This window comes from Zootoca vivipara, chromosome 8, assembly GCF_965207765.1.
Source record: "Zootoca vivipara chromosome 8, rZooViv2.hap1.1, whole genome shotgun sequence".
Lineage (NCBI taxonomy): Eukaryota > Metazoa > Chordata > Lepidosauria > Squamata > Lacertidae > Zootoca > Zootoca vivipara.
Window position 1 is genome coordinate 23382233 of NC_142591.1, and position 23359 is coordinate 23405591.

At 45.1% G+C, this 23359-nt stretch overlaps 1 protein-coding gene across 2 annotated transcripts; it reads right to left on the reverse strand.

The window, feature by feature from the left end:
• Positions 1-1238: 1238 nt before the first annotated feature.
• On the reverse strand, positions 1239-23348 carry IRF4 (interferon regulatory factor 4). Of its 2 annotated transcripts, none has more exons than XM_088675127.1 (9): positions 23219-23348; positions 15977-16247; positions 12046-12232; positions 11533-11621; positions 10266-10407; positions 7068-7175; positions 5274-5627; positions 3994-4106; positions 1239-1929 (listed from the first exon to the last, which is right to left on the reverse strand). In XM_088675127.1, exons 2-9 carry the CDS (start codon positions 16205-16207, stop codon positions 1786-1788), a joined length of 1368 nt encoding a protein of 455 aa, XP_088531253.1. In that variant the 5' UTR covers positions 16208-16247; positions 23219-23348; the 3' UTR covers positions 1239-1785. The 2 variants fall into 2 exon arrangements, with proteins under 2 accessions (XP_088531253.1, XP_034982261.1); XM_035126370.3 differs by having other exon boundaries at positions 15977-16250; positions 23219-23339.
• Positions 23349-23359: the final 11 nt, after the last annotated feature.

Sequence of the window (23359 nt, forward strand, 5' to 3'; positions counted from 1 at the left end):
ATGCATCAACACCACAAATGTATATGCCTGAAAAGAACCAAACAGCTATGCAGCGCCTATCAATTTTTCAAGCTGAGTAAGATTAATAGTACAGTCATATGCATGTATACTCAGAAGTAAGTCCTGCAATGTCAATGGACCTTACTCTGTAGTAAGCATGGTAACAATTGCAGCCTAAATACATCAGGGAAAATGTGCCAGGTGATGGGACTGGCTATTTAGGAGAAGAAAGTGGATATTATATCCCAAGGCATCATGCATCTTTAAGATGTATAAATTCGGGGGTGGGGGTGGGTTTAGAACATGGGTCTTCTGCCAATTGTATAAAAATATACAATTTGTCCCTGATTAGAAATTCAAGTAGAACACATTTTTAATTTTAATACTTCAATACAGGAAAAAACACACACCTACAAATAGATTTTTAGGAAGGAAGGGATCTTGATGACTATTTCCTATGACTCATTATAATATGCTGCTTTGATACTGACATGTCTGATCAAGCAAATAACCAATAACCTGAAATTTCAGTCCTTCCTTTACTTTTAAAAAAAAATAGTGATGGAAATAAAAACAACATGGAGGTAAGGATGGGAAGTCAAACCATCAAGGAAAATGTGTGTTGACATTGAATTGTTTTTTTGTTTTGTTTTTTGAAATTCAATAAATTTTAATATTAAAAAAGGAAATCACTTGTGGTCACATAGTTACTTATGTAACTGGAGCACTTAACTCTGTCCTGAATTAATGCCAATTTCTGTCAACATTATCACTCAGAATAAATAATTCTGACAATAAAGTCAATTGTGAATTTGTCCAAAAAAAATGTTTTGAGTGCTTAGATGGCTCAAATTAAACTATAGTGTGCTTGTGAGTTCGGATATAGATTTAACACTGATTCATCTTAAATCCTGTGCAAACATGTGTTTCACTCTTTGGTAATTGTTTTTTTAAAAAATGCCTGAGGCTGCAGGACTATACATACATACCTGGAAGCAAGTACTGTACTGTACTACTGAGCTCTCGGTAGGCCTGTATAGGACTGCACAGCAATTCCAGCAGTTATTGGAAAGAAGCTTTGACTGCTTACTAAGCATTAAATGAGCTTTATGAAAATGACATATAATGGTATAAATAACATAGCATGATAATAAAACATTTTATCCTAGGAATAATCCTGATGTGCTGCACATGTCCATTTTTCAAAAGAGCGACAATATACATTTTTAAAAACGTGAAAAAATGTCAGAAATTATAGTTCTTAAAAAAGCATACACCTGTACACTGCAACTTTCTTTAAAGACTACACAGATGTTTTCAAAATTGTATACTTATAAAAATTACAGAATAATTCCATTTCATTGAATAATGTGCTTTTGAGTACCCCACTATATCTTAAGTAAACTGCTGTTTCGGTCTAGGAATTCATGCCCTGAGATTTCTATTCAAATAAATAACTAAGAGTCTGAAATAAGTTCAAGTCATCTATAAGACACTGCCTCCCTTTAAGAACATGTAAACATAGGAAGTATTTTGTCAGTTTCCACTGCTAAACCCAGTGTTAGAATCTGAGGTACAGCAATCCAAAAAAAGGAGGGAGGAGACCACGTGTCCATTGTAATATATTTTTAGGCTTGACCACAACCATTCTTTGAACTTTGTTGTTGTTGTTCATTTCCCAGGGGAAATCCAAGCGTTTACTTATAACACGTAGCTGTGAACCAACGATTCTTGCATTATGCATAACATCCAACATGATGCCTCAAGGCACCGATTTTCACATGCTTATTCTGGAACAGAGGAATGGTGGAGAGCTCGATGGTAGTCTTCTGAACTGGTGACTTGTTCTGGTATATCATAGCCTCTTAGAAAAGGTCCGGTGTTTTGCTGTGCAAAGTAGTATAGCTGCCTTGCAAACATTGGCTCAACCTTAACAGATAGAAAGATTAATGGGACACATAGCCAGATGGTCTGATTCATTCATATTGAATATGAATATATATATATATATATATATGTTTAAACAAATCTTAAATTAATCATGACAAGTCAACAGAGATCCACATCGGAAAGCATTTCATTTGTGTTCTATCTAGTTTCATCAATTCAAATGGCCTTGCTGAAGATATTGAAGTTTAGCAGCACATGCTTCTTTCCAGTAGCAATCATATACACACATACTAGGAACAAGTCCTACTACAGAAATCAGCAGGACTTGTTTCTAGCTCATTCTACTACAGTTTCATGTACACAGAAGCCTATACACAAGTGTGAGCACAGGCTTCAGAACATACCAGGTCTGAGATCCTTTATGTATCTTGGACTAACGTTTACCTGAAACTTCTACTGCCTACCATGAATGACGACAAAAATATATTTCCCCTTGCTGAACATGGTCTTTCTAAAAGTATGAAGCTCCTGCAGAGCCCTGGAGATAGCAAAAACTCCACACAGGCATACAAAGGTAGTGGTAGGGATGTTTGAAATGTTATTCCTCTTCACTATGTGAATTGCCTACTTGATCAGTGGCAATAAGAGCTAAATCTTCCTTACATTATCAACTTTTACAGTTGATTGTTGCAGCGGAAATTGTAAAAAAGAGAGAGAGAAAAGACCCGCAACCTAACATAGGGTGGTATCTACTTAAATCCACGAGTAAAATTATTTCTACCCACAATGGGATTTCCCCACTCTTTCCCCTGCACATGCCCTGCACCACCCCCAAATCTGCTCCAGAGAGAACAGGTTTAGTGGGCAAAGGGGGGAGGATGGGGGAGTCCTGTTGTGCAAGCAGAAGTCAATCCACTCATGCAAGGAGTCACTCAGCGCTACGTTGACACACAGCTTTCAGGACAAAGTTAGCTCATATGATAATTGGAGGTATTACGTATACTTTGAAACAACTTACGCTGAAGCTCAAAACATAGATTATCTTATTTGTCCAAGATTACCTTGGGCAAATAATGTGATCTTGTACAGCTAATTCTTCTGCTGAATGTTTCTTGGTCTTGTTTATAATAGACTGCACAATTAACAACCTGATTCACAATCTAATTAAGCCAATGTGCTTAGATTTAGGACACTGGTGCACTGATGTTCTGGCTTAATTAGTTTGTGAATTATAGCCCTAAATAAAGGAGGATGAAAGGTGCTAGCTGTAAGGACACAGAATGCATGGAGCACTTGGTAAGTGGGAGGAGGGAATCACTATGGAAGTAAGGGGGTGAGATTTCCACTCATCCACTTTGCTCAAAGCATCATTTATTACATCTTTGTAGAATGCTATAAAAACACCAACACGGCACAAACAATTGGTGGCAAGCCAGAAAGCCCCCTCTTTATAGTTCATGTCTAGTTTATTTAGTGGTATTGAAATAAACTGTGATTTCCGATTTCAGAATATTTGAATTGTTGTAACGTTTAGCTATCAAACCTATCCATTCTGAAGGAAATCAGCCCTGAGTGCTCACTGGAAGGACAGATCCTGAAGCTGAGGCTCCAATACTTTGGCCACCTCATGAGAAGACCCTGATATTGGGAAAGATTGAGGGCACAAGGAGAAGGGGATGACAGAGGACGAGATGGTTGGACAGTGTTCTCGAAGCTACCAACGTAAGTCTGACCAAACTGCGGGAGGCAGTGGAAGACAGGAGTGCCTGGCGTGCTCTGGTCCATGGGGTCACAAAGAGTCGGACACGACTAAACTACTAAACAACAACAACAACAGTTTAGCTTAAATGGAAAGTGTAATCACAGATGTGAATCACTCAGAAACGTGTTGCATATTTCCAGGCGATTATCGTACTTAAGGAAGTTTCAGTTATACTGTACTGCCTAGCTATAAGAGTGGTGGTTTACAGTTGACTTCAATGCTATCTTTCAACCTTATTTGAATATATTGGATTAACTTAATTCACTTTAAGCATTCACCTTACCCCCTTTAATATATTTGCATGCCCCTAGTTTCAAGCAAATCAAATTGTTTATACTTACATGGGCTGTAATTTGTTTTCTTTGCCTTTGTGGATCTGGAAACTCTTCACCGAAACACAACACAATCTGGAATCTAGGCAACGGCCGCCCATGGTGGGCAAATACTTGTAGTTCTGGAAAGCCAACAGAAAATACTCAAGCTATTATGCAGGACTAAACTTCAGAGCTATGGTAGAAAAACAAATATCATGGAAAATCAGCCTATATTACTGATCAAAAGATTCTGTGGCAATGAGGATGGCAAAAAAAAAAAAATCTAAAATCCAAATCAGTACATATCTGCAACATCCTACCCAGCAATATTAAAATTTGTAACACTTCCCTGGTTCTCCAGCTTTCCAATCAGGTACATAAGCGTAAGAAAATTTCTCTCAATTTGGCAGGACATTACTGTTCCCAGTTTATTGAGTGCTTCCAGGTATGCCATGGTTGTCTGTATTTACCCTCATGCTGGGATAAACCAGAGCTGGCTGTCTTTCAGAAAAGACCCCAGATTTTGAGGAGAACCTCTAAAATATGTATGAAGAAGACACAAGTCTCCCACATGCCTTTAGCGGAGTTACAATTTATTATTTGTTCACTCAAAATTGTATAAATGGGGGTTTATGGGGATTTTACATTAAAGACTATTGGAATCCAAAAAGGCAAATCTATAAAATGGTGCTTCCATTAAAATAAAATAAAAACTCCACTAAATAATCTGTTTAAAATATTCCACTTTCAAATTTGCTGGATATAAGAAATGTTCATTTCAGTCCAGTTGTTTCTATATCCAGTCCACATATCACAGTCTCTAATTAAGCAGATGTGTTTATATTAGCCAGTTTGATCTCACCGAAGTAAAGCCTGAAGCTACAAAATCTTATAACAATGTTATTTTCATTGCAGAACACCCAGTGTTGTACATACCAAAAGTTACACCTACTGTATAACTGTAAGTGTTAGCACCCTGGACACCAATGACTAAAGGAGCATTTAAGAATGCAGATAAGAAGAAATATTACAAAAATATTACACCACTGAAGAGCAGGCAAAAAAATGTGTGTGAGGAGCATTATTAGCCCACAGTAGGACAACTGGTGAGTCAACATTACCTTTCTCAAATGAACGCTAATTAGAAATTTTTAGCAACTTGGATAATATTTCAGTTCATGCTATGGTCAAATAGAGTCAAATCGTGAATGTGCATCCAACTCCTTCTGAAACCCACTGCTATGACAAAAGAAGAAGCTTGCATCACACAACTTACAAGGGTGCATTTATGATTGTAACATACATACCTGATAAAAACTGCTGAGTATCAAAAAGTTTGCAAGTCTGCTCCCTTTCCAGTTTGTTAGGCCTGTCGTTGCAAAACGCCAGAGGCCCATCCCAATAGATCCTGCTTTGGCAAAGTCTCTTAGCATAGAGTCCGTCAGGTGTCATCCAGAGGATTACTCCCCTTTCCAGGTGGCTTAAGGATTTTTCCGTTATTTTCCTCTGGTTGTGATCTTCCGGATAAGGGAAAAGAACTTGGTCCAGCCCGCTGACCTCATAACTTTGGCCGTGAGATATTCTGCACCCCTCAGGACTTGAAGTAGTGACTTCTTTCACAAGAGTTTCGTGGTAATATAGACAGATGTGCAACCGACAATCTGAAAGCATATTTATGCAAAATTGCTGTTAACCGTTGGACACCAGACAATGGCATGTCATGTAACATCTACAAGGAAGCTAAGAAGCATTGAGGTTTAGTGACACACACAGCATCTCGGAGACGTGGCTTCAAACCACTTTTCAGTGGGAGACTTTGAACATGACAATGCATGTGCAGTTTTAAATACACTTGCTAGGAAATTAAGCACAGTGAGACTTAAACATGTGTAAGATTGTGCCACACAGCAGATTAGCTGGGGAAATGCTGGTTGTGAGGGTATTGGCATAGTGATTCCTATGATTCACTGAGTTGAGCTATGCTGTAGCCTTGCTTGTTGGCCAAGTCAAATTGTAGGCTACAGTACTTGATAGCTGATAGGTTTTTTTTGGGGGGGGTGGAGCATTGGAGCAAGTAACAAATATGGCTGTTGTGCTGCAGGGATTGGCAGCAAGAGCTACAGTTAGTTAAATGAGCCACCCTTACACCAAGATAACACAACCACAAACATACCACTAAAAATAACTTCGTGCAAATGCTGAAGCGGTACGGAATTCTTGTCAACATGTATATGTCAGGGTTATTGGGAATTGACTAGCAGTTGTGCATAAACATCAGTCATAATGTACACTCACATGACAGCATGGAGAAAGTTTACCAAACAATCAACAGGGAATGTTACACCTGACGGTATGAGTCATTGCCAAATGATTTGGGGGGAAATTAACTGATCAGTTGTACTTTAATGCCTGGTTGATGTGCAACACCTCTACATACTGGTACGTTTCACTGATCGCCTGGGCAATCCACATGGTCCCTGACAGGATAATCTTGTTTATTTAAATATTTATATGTGGCTCTTCAGTGGAACTTCCATAGCTGTTTTCAAAAATAATATAAAATATATAAAAACCAACAAAAAAGAGGAAAATATATTCAAGTGTCTGGGATAATCCTTTGCTTAACACTGAGAGGATAACATGGTTGGTGCTAGACAGGTCATCCTTGGTTGAGAACTCCACAGATAGGAACTTCTATTGAGGAGGAGCTCTTTCTGGTTGCTTCCTGCTTTGACTGGCCAATAAACACACCACCTAATTGACTTTGGCCACCTTTTTCCAATATCATTTGGAACCCAGGCACATTCACGAGGCATTGCCCAAAATTCAACACATATTGACTGGGCACTGCACAAAATTCCTTGTTCATGTTGTCTGTGAACAATCTCCACACTTCATATAAATGTGCACAACCAACATTTATGCGCAACCTTACATTTCTTAAACCAAATCAGAGAACCAAACATTGATGGAAATTTCACAGTTATCCTCTCATTTGAGCTCACGGGGGGAAAGGTGTGTGTGTGAAACTTATCTGGAAAGTTATGAGAGGGCTCTCATGAATTCATTGTTACTTGCCAATTGTTGAATTATTTATATACCTGACAATGGAAGAGCTTCACCAGACCTTATGCTCGGCTCTATTGGGATCCCAGGAGTCTGTGCCTCGGGTGGCGCACAAGCGTAAAAGGTTCCAGTGACCTGACAACCTGCTTTCACAAACAAAAAGTTTCTGTTCACAAACTATGTTGCCAAGCGGTCCAAAATCCATTGAAGGCTTTCCCCGTCCAGTCTGAGAAATTCACCTTCCATTTCGACCTGAACACATTTTGTTTGTTTGTTTATATGCTGTCTTTCAGCAGAGCTCCCAGGTAGTTTACAAAAAACCCTGGCAGATGCTTCCCTTCTCCTGGACTCTGGATGTTTCGGCTGAGTTTGGAGGGCCTTCTGCTGGCTGCAGAGATGGATCCCTTGGTGCTTCTGCACTTCTTCACACTAAGTGGTACCTCATGGATGCTTTAAACCAGTGTTTCTCAACCAGTGTGCCTCCAGATGTTTTGGGACTACAACTCCCATCATCCCTAGCTAGCAAGACCAATGGTCAGGAATGATGGGAGTTGTAGTCCCAAAACATCTGGAGGCACACTGGTTGAGAAACACTGCTTTAAACCATTGCATGACTCCAGAAGGGGCATGGCACTGGTATTGACTTCAGGGGCTTACTTTCTAGTAAATGTGTTTAGTATTTGGCTCCTCCAAGGTGCTCAAAGTGGCACGTGTGGTTCTATCCACTTTATAACAACCTTATGGGGCAGTAGTGCCAACTTGGGCCCCAGACTGTGGGTGCCCAGCGCATGCACGTTATGATGTCATAATGTGACACCATGATGTCGATTCAATGTTATGGCGCATGTGTGCTCTGCCGCCGTGGTGGTGACTGGGCCAGGGCCTGCACCTTTGTCACAGGGCCCCTGTTGGGGCCTGCTGTGGCAGTAGTCGCACTCCAGAAGCATGTCTGCAGCCGCAATGGGCCCCAATAGAGACTCTGAGGCAGAGCACAGGGCTAGCCGCTGCTGCAGTGCCACAGCACCAGAGGCAAGGCAGCAGGTGGCATGGGCAGGGGGGCAGAGGCTGGGCACCCACAGCAAAAAAAAAATTGTGGGTGCCTGGGCCCCCATGGCCCCCTGGAATTGGCAGCACTGCTATGAGGCAGGCCAACCTGGGAGATAGTGACTGGTCCAACGTCACCCAGTAAATTTTCTGGTGGAATGGGAATTTGAACCTGGGTCACTCTGATCCTAGTTCAGCCCTCTAATTACTACATGACACAGGCTTGCAGCATTAGAGTGAAGGCAGATTTAACATTTATACAGCATTGGGAGCAGTATGGAATGCTTTCCCCCCATTGCATCCAAATATACTTTCCCCTCTTAGGCCAAATGCTTAAATGCTTAAAAAAAGAAAAGCAAGAATGCCCAGTGTGCATGTTTAAAACTAAAATCTACTTTGCATAGGATCAGCTGGCTTTGTGATGTCACAGAGCCAGGAAACCCTCAAGGGGGTTCTTCAGGCATTGAGCTTTAATGATTCAAGGATTGAAAGAGATGCCATAAGCATCTAAGTGATAAACTCTCCCACAGAAATCAATAGGACTTAGAGAAGTGGTTGACTTGGGGCGTATCATCGTGCCTTAAATATCTGTTAATTTATAGTGTATATTTGTCCTGCGTTGAAATCAGCCAGATTCACTCATGGGCTAGTAGGTGCAAGATGGAAGCCAAAAATTAATAAAGCAATATGCTTTTATTTGACAGGCTTCACTGAACGCATTCCATGTTTATGAAGCTCTTGGACCAGCGACTGCCAATTTTGGAAACCTGAGTAATAGGCACTGGCACCGCACTGCAACCACACAGGCAGCTGGCATAGTTGATTTGGTACAGCATGGCACTTTTAATCTCAGGGCCATGGGTTCGAGCCTGATACTAGGCAAAAGATTCCTGCATTGCAGGGGGATGGACTAGAGGACCCTCACAGTCCCTTCCAGCTCTACAGTTCTATGATTCCATGCACACCCCATAACCATGCAAATATACATGTCCCACAACCATCCATTCACAACCCCATCTGCCCTCCAACACTTTGGCTTGGAACAGTGTTTCAGCCTTTTTTCAAGCATAATTTGTTTTTGGCAAGGCGAGGGGGGTCATCTTCCTGGAGAGTGTGCTGAGCAGGAACTGGTTAACCCACTCCAGGAAGTTATATATATCTCTCTCACACACAGGCAACTAGGCTTGGAGAAATCCTTCTATTACAGTATTTTATTTTATTTTATTTTATTTAAAAAACTAATTGCAGGAGGAGAGGGTGGTTTTTTTGGGTTGCAACAGAAAGGAAAGAAGTCTTCTTTCAGGTCTGCCTACAATGGGGGTGGAGTGAGGAGGGGATACTGTGGGCACCAGGAAAAGCTTTGGCAGGCACATGTGTGTTTGCATGCGCCACATTGGTGATCCCACTCTGCAGAACAGGGGTGCCAACTTGGCTAAAATACTGGAGGGTGCAGGTAAGCCCCGCCCTACATAATTGATCACATGATGTGGTACATGCACGCCATTGGAATGGCAATGCCCATGAAATCTGGGGGCGCCCTGACCTCCTGAAATATTTTATTTTGGGGAGGCAAAGGGACCTCAGCCCCTAGGAGTTGGCTCTCATGCTGCAGAATAACATCAGTTTTGTCAGCACTGAAAAGCTTTCATTATGTGCACCATCAGAAATAGGCCCATTTGACTTACCTACTTTGCCTCGTCTATTATTCTGAATCTTCAAAGTAAAAGCACTCCACATTCCTGTGGAGATTGTACCGTTTTCTTATACTGAGTGCTCAGTGTAATGGAACCTTAGATTCATGCTCCAAAGTTAACCACTTCTGCAAGTCCAATTGATTTCAGTGATAGGGAGCTTGCAAGTGCTTGCCTATCCCTTAAATGAGGTTTTAAAGTCCTTACTTTTGGCTGCCTAATCTCATTCATACCATTAGACTTTCTTCCAACAGTGGAATGCACATATAAAGTTTTCCCACTTTCCAAGGCTTCGCCATTCATTTCAATGAAGAGGGGACGTTTGCATACACAAAGTGCTGGATATACTGAGCAGTGTCTTCTAATGAAATGAATGAGGAAATCCACTTTGCTCAGAAGCACCTTGTTCACAACCACATGGACAGGAACCACAACTTCTTTCCCAATTTAAATAACCACCAGATACAGCTCTGTCTAAAACCACTGGAATCTTCTTACCGTTCTGACATGCTGGGCTTTGCCAATGGTGGTTGCGAGCTGCAAAAGGAACACTTGCACACTGGTAGGAGATATCGGGGTGTGACTGCTCCGGCATATAGTCTCTCCAATTACGGTCATGAGACACCATGTAGCTTGGCACCTGCATGTTTAACGAAACATTACATAATGTGTTGTTGTTGTTTTTAATGCATTTTTGAAAAGTTTTTTCCATCACAGTTCTAAGGAGGAGAAAGAAAACACATCAGCCAAGTATGTCAATCCACAATGCCATTTTGCAAAAAGCAGGTACGTGTCGTGTGGCCAAAACCAATAATACAAAATAACAAAAGAGGATCGGGGAGGCATTGACAGATCTTATATGGCATGCAAGTCAGCCAAACAGCTCTGAATAGGGACCCAAGTTGTCAGAATGGTTGTGATCCTCACAACTTCAGACAAAAGTAATGTTTTCATATGCTGCAAGAGAAGAAAGGTCCTCCGACCAATGAGCTCTCAAAGTAGCTGTATGGTCCTTCCAGCTCTGTCAAACCAGTCTCTTAGCCATGAATAAAGTGTGCAGGGTCAGGCTGTGGTGTCCCACACATTATATAATGGTTTTAGTTATAGTCAATTGCAGACAGAATCTTCAGCTTTCCCACCCGGACTACATGCCATCCTCAAAATGTCCAAACACAAAATGCTCTCCAGAGTCTTGCGTAGTGTTTTCTCCAAAGCTTGCTACCAGAGATTATTTGAGTACAGATGCTGGGGGGCAGAACATGGGACTCTATGCACACAAAAGATGTGTTTCACCACCAGTCCTTAGGCTCTCCCCTACAAATAATGAAGATACAGCACCCAAGGTCCCCTCGGGAAGAGGAAGTGCACACGAAACTGATGCAATGGTACAAATCCAGCGTTGTCAATCAATTTTTTTAAAATGACGCTTACAGGGGGATGTAAATATTTGAAATGTATGAAGGTGACTACTTGGACTGCAAATGATGAAACAGATATGGAATGCCATAAGAGCTAATAGTATGGGTTCAACAACAACAACAACAAAATCAGATCACAGCAACACCTATGAACTCTTTGAGTATATTCCTTAAGTTGTATTTGTACTCTTTGCAACTTTTTTTCAATCTCACACTAGATCACGGAATGAAACAGCAATGGTATCAGTACATCTTCATCATTTGACATCAAAGCTAAAATACATCCATATTATATATATATATATATATATATATATATATATATATATGCATGCATTTATACATACCTGAGGTGGTAGTGCAGAATAAGATGAGTTCATGGCGTAAGTATTATTCATAATCATTTGGGGATCTTCCATGCTAAGTTGTTTTGCTCCTGTGTATATAAAACAGAGAGATTTACGCATGCGTACCTTGAAGAACCTTGTGAGAAAAGTAGCTTGCACATAAAAAACGACATTGTTATTGCTTCAGTCTACTTCATAGCCACGAAGTTTGTTGGTATGCTTTACAGATAGGGGATAAACCTAGAAGTCTGTCATTGGAATACTCTATCAGGATAAAAGACAACATACATGCAAATCACCTGGACTGTATAATTTATTTAGTTACAGAATCAGGCAGAACTGCATCAGTTATTTGAATCCTAGGTGCTTCTATTGTAAACCTATATAAGCAAGCATTAGATTTTTAATTCACCAAACTTTATTGCTTAAAGTAATTATAGTGCTGCTGTATATTCCCACCCCACCCCAGCATCATCTCAATAAATGGGATTGTTTTGTATAATGCAAGCTTACCTTTCTTTGCTCCTTCTGGTACTATTCTGTACACTTTATAGGGGTCTGATATATCCAGCTGGCTTCTTTCAACGAGTTCTTCAAAGTCATTGCTCTTGTTCAAAGCACACCGCAGTCTTGTTTTCCAGGTGGGGGGATCTGGCTTATCAATGCCTTCTCTGAACTTTCCTTTAAATAGAGCCCAAGCCTGGAAATATTGGTGGTGGTTAACATCTTGTTTTTTAAAAACTCCTTTAAACATACCTATAATCAACAATATAAATAGCACGATACGTGTGTTCATCATGGAAGTTCTCTGTTGGGACTATCACTAGCTTTTCTCCTGCCACTATAGGATTTTCACTTCCCTAGTCACAGTTCCGCTACAAACCAAATTCCCAACGCAGTGCAATTTTTTCAGGACCCAGCAGAGAAGACTGCAATAAAAGAACTAGATGTCATTCTGAGATTCATAGTAGATACTTCAGGTCTACAGGAAGCATATAGACCCTGTGCCATTCGCAAAGGCTCTGTGCTATTTTAGTTCACTGCAAAACAGCATGGAGCAGCCACAACATGTTTTTATTATGAATTAGATAGTTTCTATCCCACCGTTCCTCCAGTATGGAGCACAGGGCAGCTTAGAACAATAGTGTATAAAATGTGTGTGTGTGTGTGTAATTTTTATATAATAAAAATCCATTGAAGGATCTGTAGTACTGCATCACAATAATGAATTTGCATGAAGTGATGGTGGGGTAGCTTGGAGAGACACTGAGAGGGGGGAAAGCAATTTTAAACAGTGGCATTGTATAAATATACTTTGGAATCTTTGAGGAATCCGTGTCCTTTATCTCTCTCGCCTGACGCAGCTGAGGAATGGAAGATGGAGAAGTTTGAGTACAGCATGAAATGAGAGACACTGAAAGTAAGGAAAGGTGGGTCCTTTAAACAACAGCAGAAGTTTCAGTAAAGCATGGATGGAGGAACACTGAGAGGAACAAAGTAGCGAATTTAAAGAATGGCAAAAGTTTGAGCAGAGCAAGCGGATGGGGGAGGAAGACAATGTGGGGGAAGAAGTAGCATATTTGAGTACAGTAAGAAGGGAGTTTGGAAAGGCTCTGTTGTGCTTTCTTTTTGGTGTTACCTTTTGTGTTGTACCCATTTCTGCTATTTCTTCTTGTTAAAATTTGTTTGTTTTAAAAAAGAATACCCTCACTGTCACTCCACCCCTGCTTTACTGTTGTTGTTTAAAGTCACCATTTTCCTCTCAGTTTCTATCCACTCCCCACTTTACTCAAACTTCTGCCAGTTTAAAACAGCCACTTTTTTCCCTTTCAGCGTATCTCCCTTCTTGCTGTACTCAAACTTCTCCCTCTTCCCTTCTTGTCGAGCTGCTTCATGTGAGAGAGAGAAAGAACACAGAGCCCTGTGCAAAGGGGCTGTAGAATAGGAGAGAGGAAGCATGAAAATGGAGTGCTCTGTGTGCAAGGAAGAGTTGAGAAAAGTAAGGAGGAGGGTGGCAGGGGAAAGGGCGTGAAGGTGGTAGCTGGGATGCTAATGGATGGTGTGAGAGGCATGGGAATGGGGTTGAAGATGTAAGTAAGGTCATTAAAAGTCTGCAGAATAGGAGGAGGGTAGCTTCATAAATGGGCAGAAGAGGGAAAGGGTGCTTGGTAGTTGCAATGTGTGGGAGGAGGATACAGAATGTTACCATGCAGGTGGTTTGTGTGCAAGGGGAACGTGTTGCACAAAAGGAAGGGGAGGTGAAGGCATGGGGTGAAGGTGAAAATGGGTGCAAAGCGGGACTGCAGAATAGAAGACAGAAGTGAGTTTGGGAAGGTGAAAAAGTGAGCATGATGTGGGAAGCTCTAAGAGGTTAATGAGGGAATGGCAGGCAGTTGGCGAGTGGAGAAAGCAGGGGTGCAGTATTATAATAGATATATAAATCAGGCTGCAGTTAACCACCTATAAACCTTCCTGTTTTTATTTGTGTATTTATTGTCACATTTTTATCCCACCTGTTCTTCCAAGGAGCTCAAGGACACAGTCCTCCCCTTCTCCGTATTATCTTCACAACAACCCTGTGAGGTAGGTTGGACCGAGAGAGTATGATTGGCCCAAAGTCACCCAGTTAAGTTTGAGGCCTGAGCAGATATGTGAACCTGTGTCTAGTCCAGCACTCTAACCACTATACCACACTGGCTCTCAGAAAGATGTCAGAGATTCTGTGCAGGCAGAAGGAATGGCAGATTTTTTTAGGACCTTGGGTATTTTAACCAAAGTCAGACTCATTGGTCCATCTGTTGCCTCCCCCAGCCCTACTTTAGATCAAACCATGGACCTTTTGCATGCAAAGCAGATGCTTTACCACTCAGCTATGCTCTCTGACTATATAAATAATAATAATGCAGCTATGGTGGCAGATGCAGTCCCAGCTTCTTCTAGTCTACTCATTCTGTATGGCGCAGAGTTCAAAAAGAGCCCTGCTTGCAGACAGCACACGATGGGAGCAAGGATGTAAAGCCACTCAATCTTTCATAATTGGGATGTGGAATCTGTGACCCTTTGGATGTGCTGTACTCCAGTTGCCCATAGCTGCCAAGTTATCCCTTTTTTAAGGGATTTTCCCTTATGCTGAATAGGCTTCCTCGCGAGAAAAGGGAAAACTTGGCAGCTATGCAGTTGCCATCAGGCCTAGACAGCATAATCAGCATAGTCAGGAATTATGAACTCTTGTTTCGTATCATGCTGAGGTGGAAATGGCATCATAACTTCTGCCAAGTCCAGTCTAGTCACTGGAATCTGCAGGTAGCTAAAAGGTATTTTCAAGTCAAGAGATGGCTTTTTAAAACGACATGTCACAGTATGAGTTCAGTACACAAAGCTAAGAAAGCCATGCGAACGTTTAACATTAAGGCTGAGTAATTAAAGGAGGAAGGCGTTGCTTGTGGGTTCAACCAGTAGCGTAAATTGTTGCTTTTAAAAATGAGTTACTATTAAAAGTAATTAGCTACATTCATTTTAGCAGAAATGGAACAGTGTTGCTCCAGGTAATGCTATTCAATAACAATCAACAGAAGGAGTTTTAGAAAGGAAGTCTTCTTGCTAAACAGTTATTATGGTGCTTGCTGAAGTTTAATGACAAAGGCTGCAATCCTGTTTGAAATTGTACACAAGTTCAATTGATGTCTACAGAATGCAAGTTTGTGCAACTCGGAGCATCACTGCAGTCATAAAGAGTCACGCCTTGGGGCAGTTAATCAAATAAGGAAGAGGGAATTATGGAACATGGAAGGATTCTTTCAAGTGTGACAGGAAAACAGCTTGGTTGGCATTTTAATTCAGAAGCATCTAGGACGCCAGTTGGGTAGAAAAGAGAGCTCCTTCATTGATAGGTGATCATTTAGTTTATCTATTAAAGTAGTAGAAAGGTTACAGAAGATATTGGAGAAGGACCCTGCGCCTCTGTGGAATTTGCCAGTGAGGCTGAAAGTGGACACAGAGGGTGGAGTTGGACCAATGAGCCCTAGGTTCATATCCCAGATCAGCTAGGAAGTTCACTGAGCGGCCTCAGCCACACCTGTCTTCCAGTCCGATCTACCTTGCAGACTGTTGACAAGATAAAATAGTAAATTCCATGTACCTTACCCATAGCTGCCAAGTTTTCCCTTTTCTCGCGAGGAAGCCTATTCAGCATAAGGGAAAATCCCTTAAAAAAAGGGATAACTTGGCAGCTATGACCTTACCCAATGATCCTAAATCACCTAACTGCACCTGACCCTAAATTTGGAACCAGTTCCACTTAAAAGCATGGGCCATTTCCAAGTAAATCTTCGCTTCTGATGGAGACTGGAGCCAAACTTGCGCAAGGAAATGCAAACAGCCCTTCGCCTCTGGCTGCCATCCCAGCCACTGGATCGCAATCTGCTAAATCTGGCCAACCCCTTACCTTGAAAAGAGCGGCGTCCTCCTCTCGATTGTAGTCCTGCTTGCCCGCGTGCTTCCAGGGGATGCGGAAGATGCTCTTCTCGTCGTTCTCCCACACCAGGCCCGGGTACTTGCCGCTGTCAATCTGCTCGATCAGCCACTGGCGGAGTTTCCCGTTGCCGCAGCTCACCGAGCTCATCCCGCCGCCGCCCTCGCTGGTGCTGTGGATGCCGCGCTCGCCCTCCAGGTTCATGCCACGCGCCCAGCCGACGTCGCCTGCTCCGGCGCCTCCCCTGCTGACGGGAGGGAGAAGAAGGGTCACGTGCCACGCGCCAGAAACGCGCGCGCGCGCTTCAGCGCCTCCACGCCGTCAGGCTCTCCTTTCACTCTGGCCCGCAGAACGCACCATCCCGCAAGTTTAGCGGGAGAAACGCGAACTTCTTCTCCACACCCACCTTTTGCTACCGGGCAAGCGAAGGTCGGGGGCGCCGGTGTCCACCATGGTCTCCAGCATAGGGGCTGGCTCCCAAACACCCGCAAAATTTCCCACAAATTTCGGTGCCAGGGCCACCATGCACACCTTATGGCACCCACGGTCGCGGGTTCAAGCTGGCACTCCTGGTTTCCAGAGTGAGAGACCGACCCGTTTCACGAGGAAGCAGATAGACCGTTCGCTGGCTTGGCGCCAACGCAGAGTTGTCCCTGCTTCTGCCGCGTCTCCCTCGCTTTCTCTCTCGCGCACCTCCTCCCCTCTTTCCCCTCGCAAACACCTCAGAGCGGTTCCTGAGGCGAGGAGCCACAACATGGTGCCGCCCTCCCCGCCAGGGAAGAGGAACAAGGGGCATAGAGAAAAAGATCCACACATTGGGGGGGGGGGTCTGCTGTCCCTGAGGAACCTGCCGGCGGAAGCCGCCGCCTCACCTTCGGCGTTTATCCACCCCTCCCTTCCGCCCTCCTGGTCACACTTCGCCCTGACTGGCTCTTCCTCGGAAGGAACACACGCCGAATTATCTTTCTCTAGTCTGTGTGTGCCTGCTTCGTTTTTTGTGCACTCTTCCCCCCCCCCCCCAGAGCCGTCTTTGGGTTTGGTTTTTTTTTCTCCTGACAGGCAACCCACATGGCCAAACGCCGCGCCTCCCCCAGCTCCCACTTCCCTGTCGCCTTCCCTCTCCTGCAGACGCTCATCCGTCCCCGCTTCCTTCCTCTATTATGGGCTTCCTCGCGGCTGGCACGAGCTGGACCGCTCCTCATACTCACAGAGGCCCCTTCCACTCACCCTGGCCGCCGTCCTTCTCTCTCTCTCTCTCTCTCTCTCTCTCTCTCTCTCTCTCTCTCTCTCTCTCTCTCTCTCTCTCTCTCTCTCTCTCTCTCTCTCTCTCTCTCTCTCTCTCTCTCTCTCTCTCTCTCTCTCTCTCTCTCTCTCTCTCTCTCTCTCTCTCTCTCTCTCTCTCTCTCTCTCTCTCTCTCTCTCTCTCTCTCTCTCTCTCTCTCTCTCTCTCTCCGAGGCCTTTCCCCCTTCGCTTTCCCACCCACGCCGCGGACTCCCCGCAGGAAACTCCTCACATTCGCCCGCCAACGTGGCTGCCCTCCCTGTTACCGTCATTCCCGCCCGCGCGCACCGGCCCAGAGAAGGCCGAGAGGGGACTCGGCTCCGAGCAGCCGCTTCGCCCTCGTGACACATTTCCTCTCAGCCGCCCCTGAAGCGGTGGCTCACAAACCCACGGCCGCCCCGGCTCGGCGGGACTCCCGCCCGCAAGAACGCGGAGGATGGCGCTGCGCAGGTGGCCAGACGCGCCGCTTCCGCCGCGGCTCTTGGTCGCGTTTTCTCGGGAATGTTTCCACGAGGCGAGCCCTAGGAAAAGGTGCCGCGGCGAGGATCGCGGCGCGCGTTGGCGCAGCCGCGCTCAAACACGTGTTGTTTGGCCCCTCGCCGACTTGGAAGCAGTCAAAAGCTTATAAAGCACTCAGCGCAATGCTCTGGACTCACACGGGGCGCGATTTCCGAGTAAACGTGCTCCAGCGCAATCCTGTGCCTATTTATTCGGCAGTAAGTCGCGCAGGGTTTGTTTAAACAGCTCCCTAGTAAATGTGTGTAGGATTGCAGCCGAAGGTCAGTGTCTTCGAGCTTCGCGGGGCTTCCGAGTAAACCAATGAGTTGGAAGGGACCTTGAGGATCATCTAGTCCAACCCCCTGCGATGCAGAAATATGCAGCTGTCCCATACCCGCGATCTTGGTATTATCAGCACCATGCTCTAACCAAACGGAGCTACCCAGTAGTAAGAGGACCACGCGGCTAGGCTGCTACTGCCGGACATCTTCCGACCACGCTGAAAATCAATGGGAGTTGTTTCGACATTGAAATACATTGTGGGTATTATGTGACCAGGCAAGGCAGGATCTGCAGAAATTCTGGTGCTGCGATTGAAGACATCAAGCCTTTGCTACTGCCCTTAAGCAGCGAGTCGTCGTCCCCCCCCCCCACCTAGGTCTTCACCCATAGAGATAAACGGTAAGCAAGCACACCTGCACAAAATTCTACATATATCCCAAAGGGCGATTACCGAAGCAAAGCCTTGTCAGTGGCAGAGAAAGTGCTTTGAAAAGCCACACATGCACATCTCCCCCCCCCCCCAAAAAAATAAGACGATCGGTATGTATATAAACATTATTTACACCAAAACACAAGCATACTTACTGAACCACGAAGCTAAGTACAGTACTATAAATAAACGCTGCACACACCGCAGTGTTTACGTGTGGGCCGCAGGAGACTTTTACAAGGAAAGGCACAACCCCAGACTCACTTTCAGTGCCATTGGACTCAATGGGGCTTCCTTCTGGTGCACTGCTGGTGGAGGGGCAATGCCTTACAGAGATCGGCGGCCACATTTAATTATCTACTTGCAAATAAATATTATTACCAACGGGTGGATGCTGCCTTCCTATAGGGAAGCAGAGGTGGTTGAAGTTTAAAAAGGGAATATATATAGTAAAAGTGAATGTATTATATTAAGTGGAGGCATTCATTGAGTTGGAATAAATGGGTAATCATAGACCCCCGGCGGAGGCAGGATTGCATTTGCTCACATCCATCACTTGCTCTCGCTCTCCCTTCCCTCCTGCTCTTGTCCTCTTCCCCCTCCCCCCGTCGAAATTTCGACGGAAAGCTCCCAGCAAAGTGCCTGGACAGGGGTTCATGCCCTTCTATAAACTAAAATCTGGTAGGTTGAAATGAATATGGGCTAGTTATGCGCTATGTATTATCTGGTCCACCAGGTTCCTTCCTCTCCCGCTTCTTTCATTCGTCAGGCCGTTTTCCCGGGAGACCTGGCGCTTGCTGCGCCCTCCACCCCACCCCAAGAAGGAGAATCATCCTCTCTTCATTTCTGCATTGCAGGGGGCTGGGCTAGATGGCCCTTGGGGTCCCTTCCAACTCTTCCATGATTCTATGAACTGTTTGCTTTCCCTCTCCAAACGGTGGCTATTCCCACGAGATGACCGAGACCCGCATATACTTTCTCCCTCGCATCCTTCCTTGAGCTTTGCACAGCCCACATTCTGCTTTCAGAGAACCTGAGCCCCCAAATTCGGGGGGTGGGTTCTTTCCTTTTTCTGTCCTCCTCTTCAAAGTTGGCCCAAAAAAGTTGTTGAAATTCAACAGCTGCCAAGGTTGGTTTCAGAATATGCTTTGGTTCTCTTGTGCTGCGGGAAAAGTTTGCGCTCGACCTGAAGTCGTAGTCAAGCCTTAAACTGCTTCCGTTCCGCTTTCCACCTTAGAATCACAGAATTGTAGAGTTGGGAAGCGACCCCAGAAGGACATCTAGTCCAACCCCCTGCAAATGCAGGAATCTTTCTCTGAACTCGAACCCACGACCCTGAGATTGAGAGTTCCATGCTCTAACGGCTGAGCTGTCCCAGTCACTTCTGTTGCTTGTTTTGCCGTGGCCCAGAGGGTTGCGGTCTACATGGCTGCCTCCTGTGAACCAACACCCAACCCACCTTTCTAATACGTTTCTCAGAAGACCTGGGGGGGGGAGCAGCCCGTCAAGGTCAGTCGGCTGCACCTCCCTGTTATGCATAAAGAGAGTAGAACCTGAGGGTAAGCCGTGCGGGATCAGACCCAAAGTCGGCACGGTATCCTGCCTCCCGCAGCAGCTATCCACACACTTACAGGAAGCACAAAAGGAAGGCATGAATGCAACGAGGAAAGGGCCATAGATCAGTGAAGAGTGCACAGAATTACAGAATTGTAGAGTTGGAAGGGACCTCGGGGGGTCATCTGGTCCAACCCCCAGTAATGCAGACCCAGTTCGAATCCCCTGGTGAGATGCAAAAGAACCCTGTCTTAAAACAACGAGGAGGGGAGTAGGTAATCTACCTCCGGTTGGTAGAGCATTGCGACTCTTCATCTCAGGGATTGTGGGTTTGAGCCCCACTCTAGGTGAAATGTGCCTGCATCGCAGGGGGTTGGACTAGGTGATCCTCGGGGTCCCTTCCAACGCTGCAATCCTGAGATTCTGTGACTTGTGCTATTGGGAGCTGGAGTCCAGCAAGATCCGGATCCTGCCCCAGTGATTTAGATGGGCTACTGGTCTGACTCGGTATAAGCCAACTTCCTAGAAACCTCCCCTGCTGCTTGCCCTCTTGCAACCAGATACACTGCCTCTGATCCCAGAGGCTCTATCTAGCTTTAGGAGACGGTAGCTAAATGAATACTTGCCTGCCTGCCTTCATATCACCGTACCATACATTGCCTATATAGGTTCTGCCACCAATGGCTTCAGTTACCTTCCTCTGGGATTCACCCACCCCACATGGCAGCTCACCTGTGCTCTCTGTGTGAATGGATTTGGGGGATGGAGGGACAGCGCCTCTTCCAACAAATTTTCCACTCTTCCAGCTGCGCAAGAACCCTACCGATGTCTTAATCCTCTGAAGCAATCATGAGAAATATAAATATATTTGAAAACTATTTATCCACCCACCACTGCTGCTGCTAATCTAAAGAGCATGAGAGGGGATAGGAAGGTCCTCAATTTTAGGTTACCAGGGTCTTAAATGCAGAATCTGGGAATCAAAGGACAGTTCTGGAGTCACTTGTTCTCCATTAAGATCGGGCAGCAGCGTCGAAGTCTGCCCTAGCAAAGACAAAAACCTCCTACCACCTCTGAGGTGAGCTCTTAGGACGAAGGGCGGTATATAAATCTAATAAATAAAAACAAAATAATTTTTTAATTTGTCCTCGTGAGTTTTCCTGGGCCAGAAAGAAGCTCTGGTCCAGGGCTCACTGTGCTGGAGGCCAGACATGCGGAAACTAAAACTGCAGAACTAAACACACTTGCAAGGCGGTAAGTCCCACTGAACTCAGTATGGCTCACTCTGGAGTAAACATGCTTAGGGTCAGTGTCAACGTGCAGGCATATTTATTCTGAAGTAAAACCTCTCTGTGCTTGGTGGGGCTTACTTTCGAGTAAGTGTGCACTGGGCTACAGTCGTGAAGTGGAATATTCTGCACATTACCAATGTACTGCTGGGAAGGGTAAATGGGTGTTACTCCCTCGTAAGTGTGTTTAGGATTGCAGCCTCAGCGGCTCCCTCTTTCTAAGTGAAGAGAATATCTTTGCAGAATGATATTTGCACAGCATTAAACAGGACTGAATTCTCTCAGCTGAAGTCTGCGGGGGCGCTTCCAGACGGTCGCTATTTTCGGGTGGGACTCGATCACATCCTGGCAAAGTCAGCTTAGAGGGCACTTTTCGGGGTAAGTAAAGAGGCAGCCGAATGCGCTGGACAGTAACAATTGTCATATGACGGAACATCGTATAACCTCCCCGTCGATCAATCGGAATGGACTAAGCTCGGTAACGGGAGCCTTGCGAAAGAACGTGGCTCTCGGGTTGCGCTCAGAAATAAAAGAAATATCACCGGGAGCCTTAACTTCTGCAGCCTGCAGCAGTTATGGGGTGAGAAACCTCGCTTCGGCAGGCCTCAACAATTTGCTTCCAAAAACTTCGCCCGCCTCCCTCCTTTTTACAGAACAGACCAAAAAGAAAGAGGGAAACGACAGGCCAGGAGCCACATCTTTAGCCACCTTTCTTCCCGTCTCGGCACAGAAGAAGTCTCAGCCACGTGATTCGGCATCACCTCTTCTTGGGCCAGGATCAAACCCACATCTCTCTCCCGCACCTGCCCGCCACGCCACGCGGTCTCCCCGTAGTACTACGAAATGCACTTCATTCATAAAAGGCAACGAACACGATCTCGACTAGCAGAGATAAGGGAAGGGAAGCGGAGCCGCCGGAAGGGGTAGAAAAGCGATTCAACTTGCAAAAAGGGCTGCGAGAGGGAGAGGGGACGAGACGATGCTTTAGAACAAGCTCTCGAAGAGGATCCACAAGCCAGTTAAGCCCTCACTCCACCGAGATGAAATCGAGAGGCGGGGGTGGGGGGGTGGGCATTTCTCGGCAAATGGTCCATATCCTGAACCCGTCGCTATATGGCCTTCCGATATTTACCTATGGCTACAATAATCTTATCCAGATGGAGAGAAGTCCCACTGGATTCAAGGGGTGGTTACAGGTAGTTAGCCGTGTTGGTCTGCCGTAGTCGAAACAAAAAAAAAAACACACCTTCCAGTAGCACCTTAGAGACCAACTAAGTTTGTCATTGGTATGAGCTTTCGTGTGCATGCACACTTCTTCAGATATCTGAATTTTTAAAATTTGGATTCAAGGGGCCTCGCTTCGGAGTCTATAGGGCAGGACTGCGCTTTGCAGTCACGTCCTGGTACCCATAGCTCAGTTGGTGGAACACGAGACTCTTGAGGGTCGTGCGTTCCAGCCTCAACTTGGGTAGAAGGTTCTTGCGTTGCAGGGGTTTGGACTAGATGGCCCTGGTCCCTTTTAACTCTACGATTCTATGAATTTGTCCCCGGTTTACTCTCGTCACCACCGCGGCTGCGCGTGCTAAAGAGTCGACTGGCTCAAGATCACCAGGAGGGCTCGGAATTCGAACTCGGCTCCCGCAAGTCCAGACTCCAGGACTTCTTTGCTTTGTTTTGCGTCGCTCTCCGATGAGTGAACTCAGTCTTAACACAGGCTGAGGGTCCCCGTGTGCCAGATCTATAGCACACCTGAAGGCGGTCAAAAAGACCTCACTCCAGAGCGGGTTCTCTGGAGCACGTTTACTCCGAATTAAGTTTCCTCCATCATCAACTGTCCCCGCCACCCCCTGAATGAAAAGAGGGCGATTTGGCAAACTTACCTGTCTCTCTTTCCTCCCTCGCGGAGGGCGAGCGCAGAGCCTTTTCTCCAAATTATTTTGGAGACGTGGAGGGGGGGGGCGAGAAATCAGATTTCAAACCGGAATAAACTGAGCAGCGAGAGGGAAAGGGGAACTCTCTTT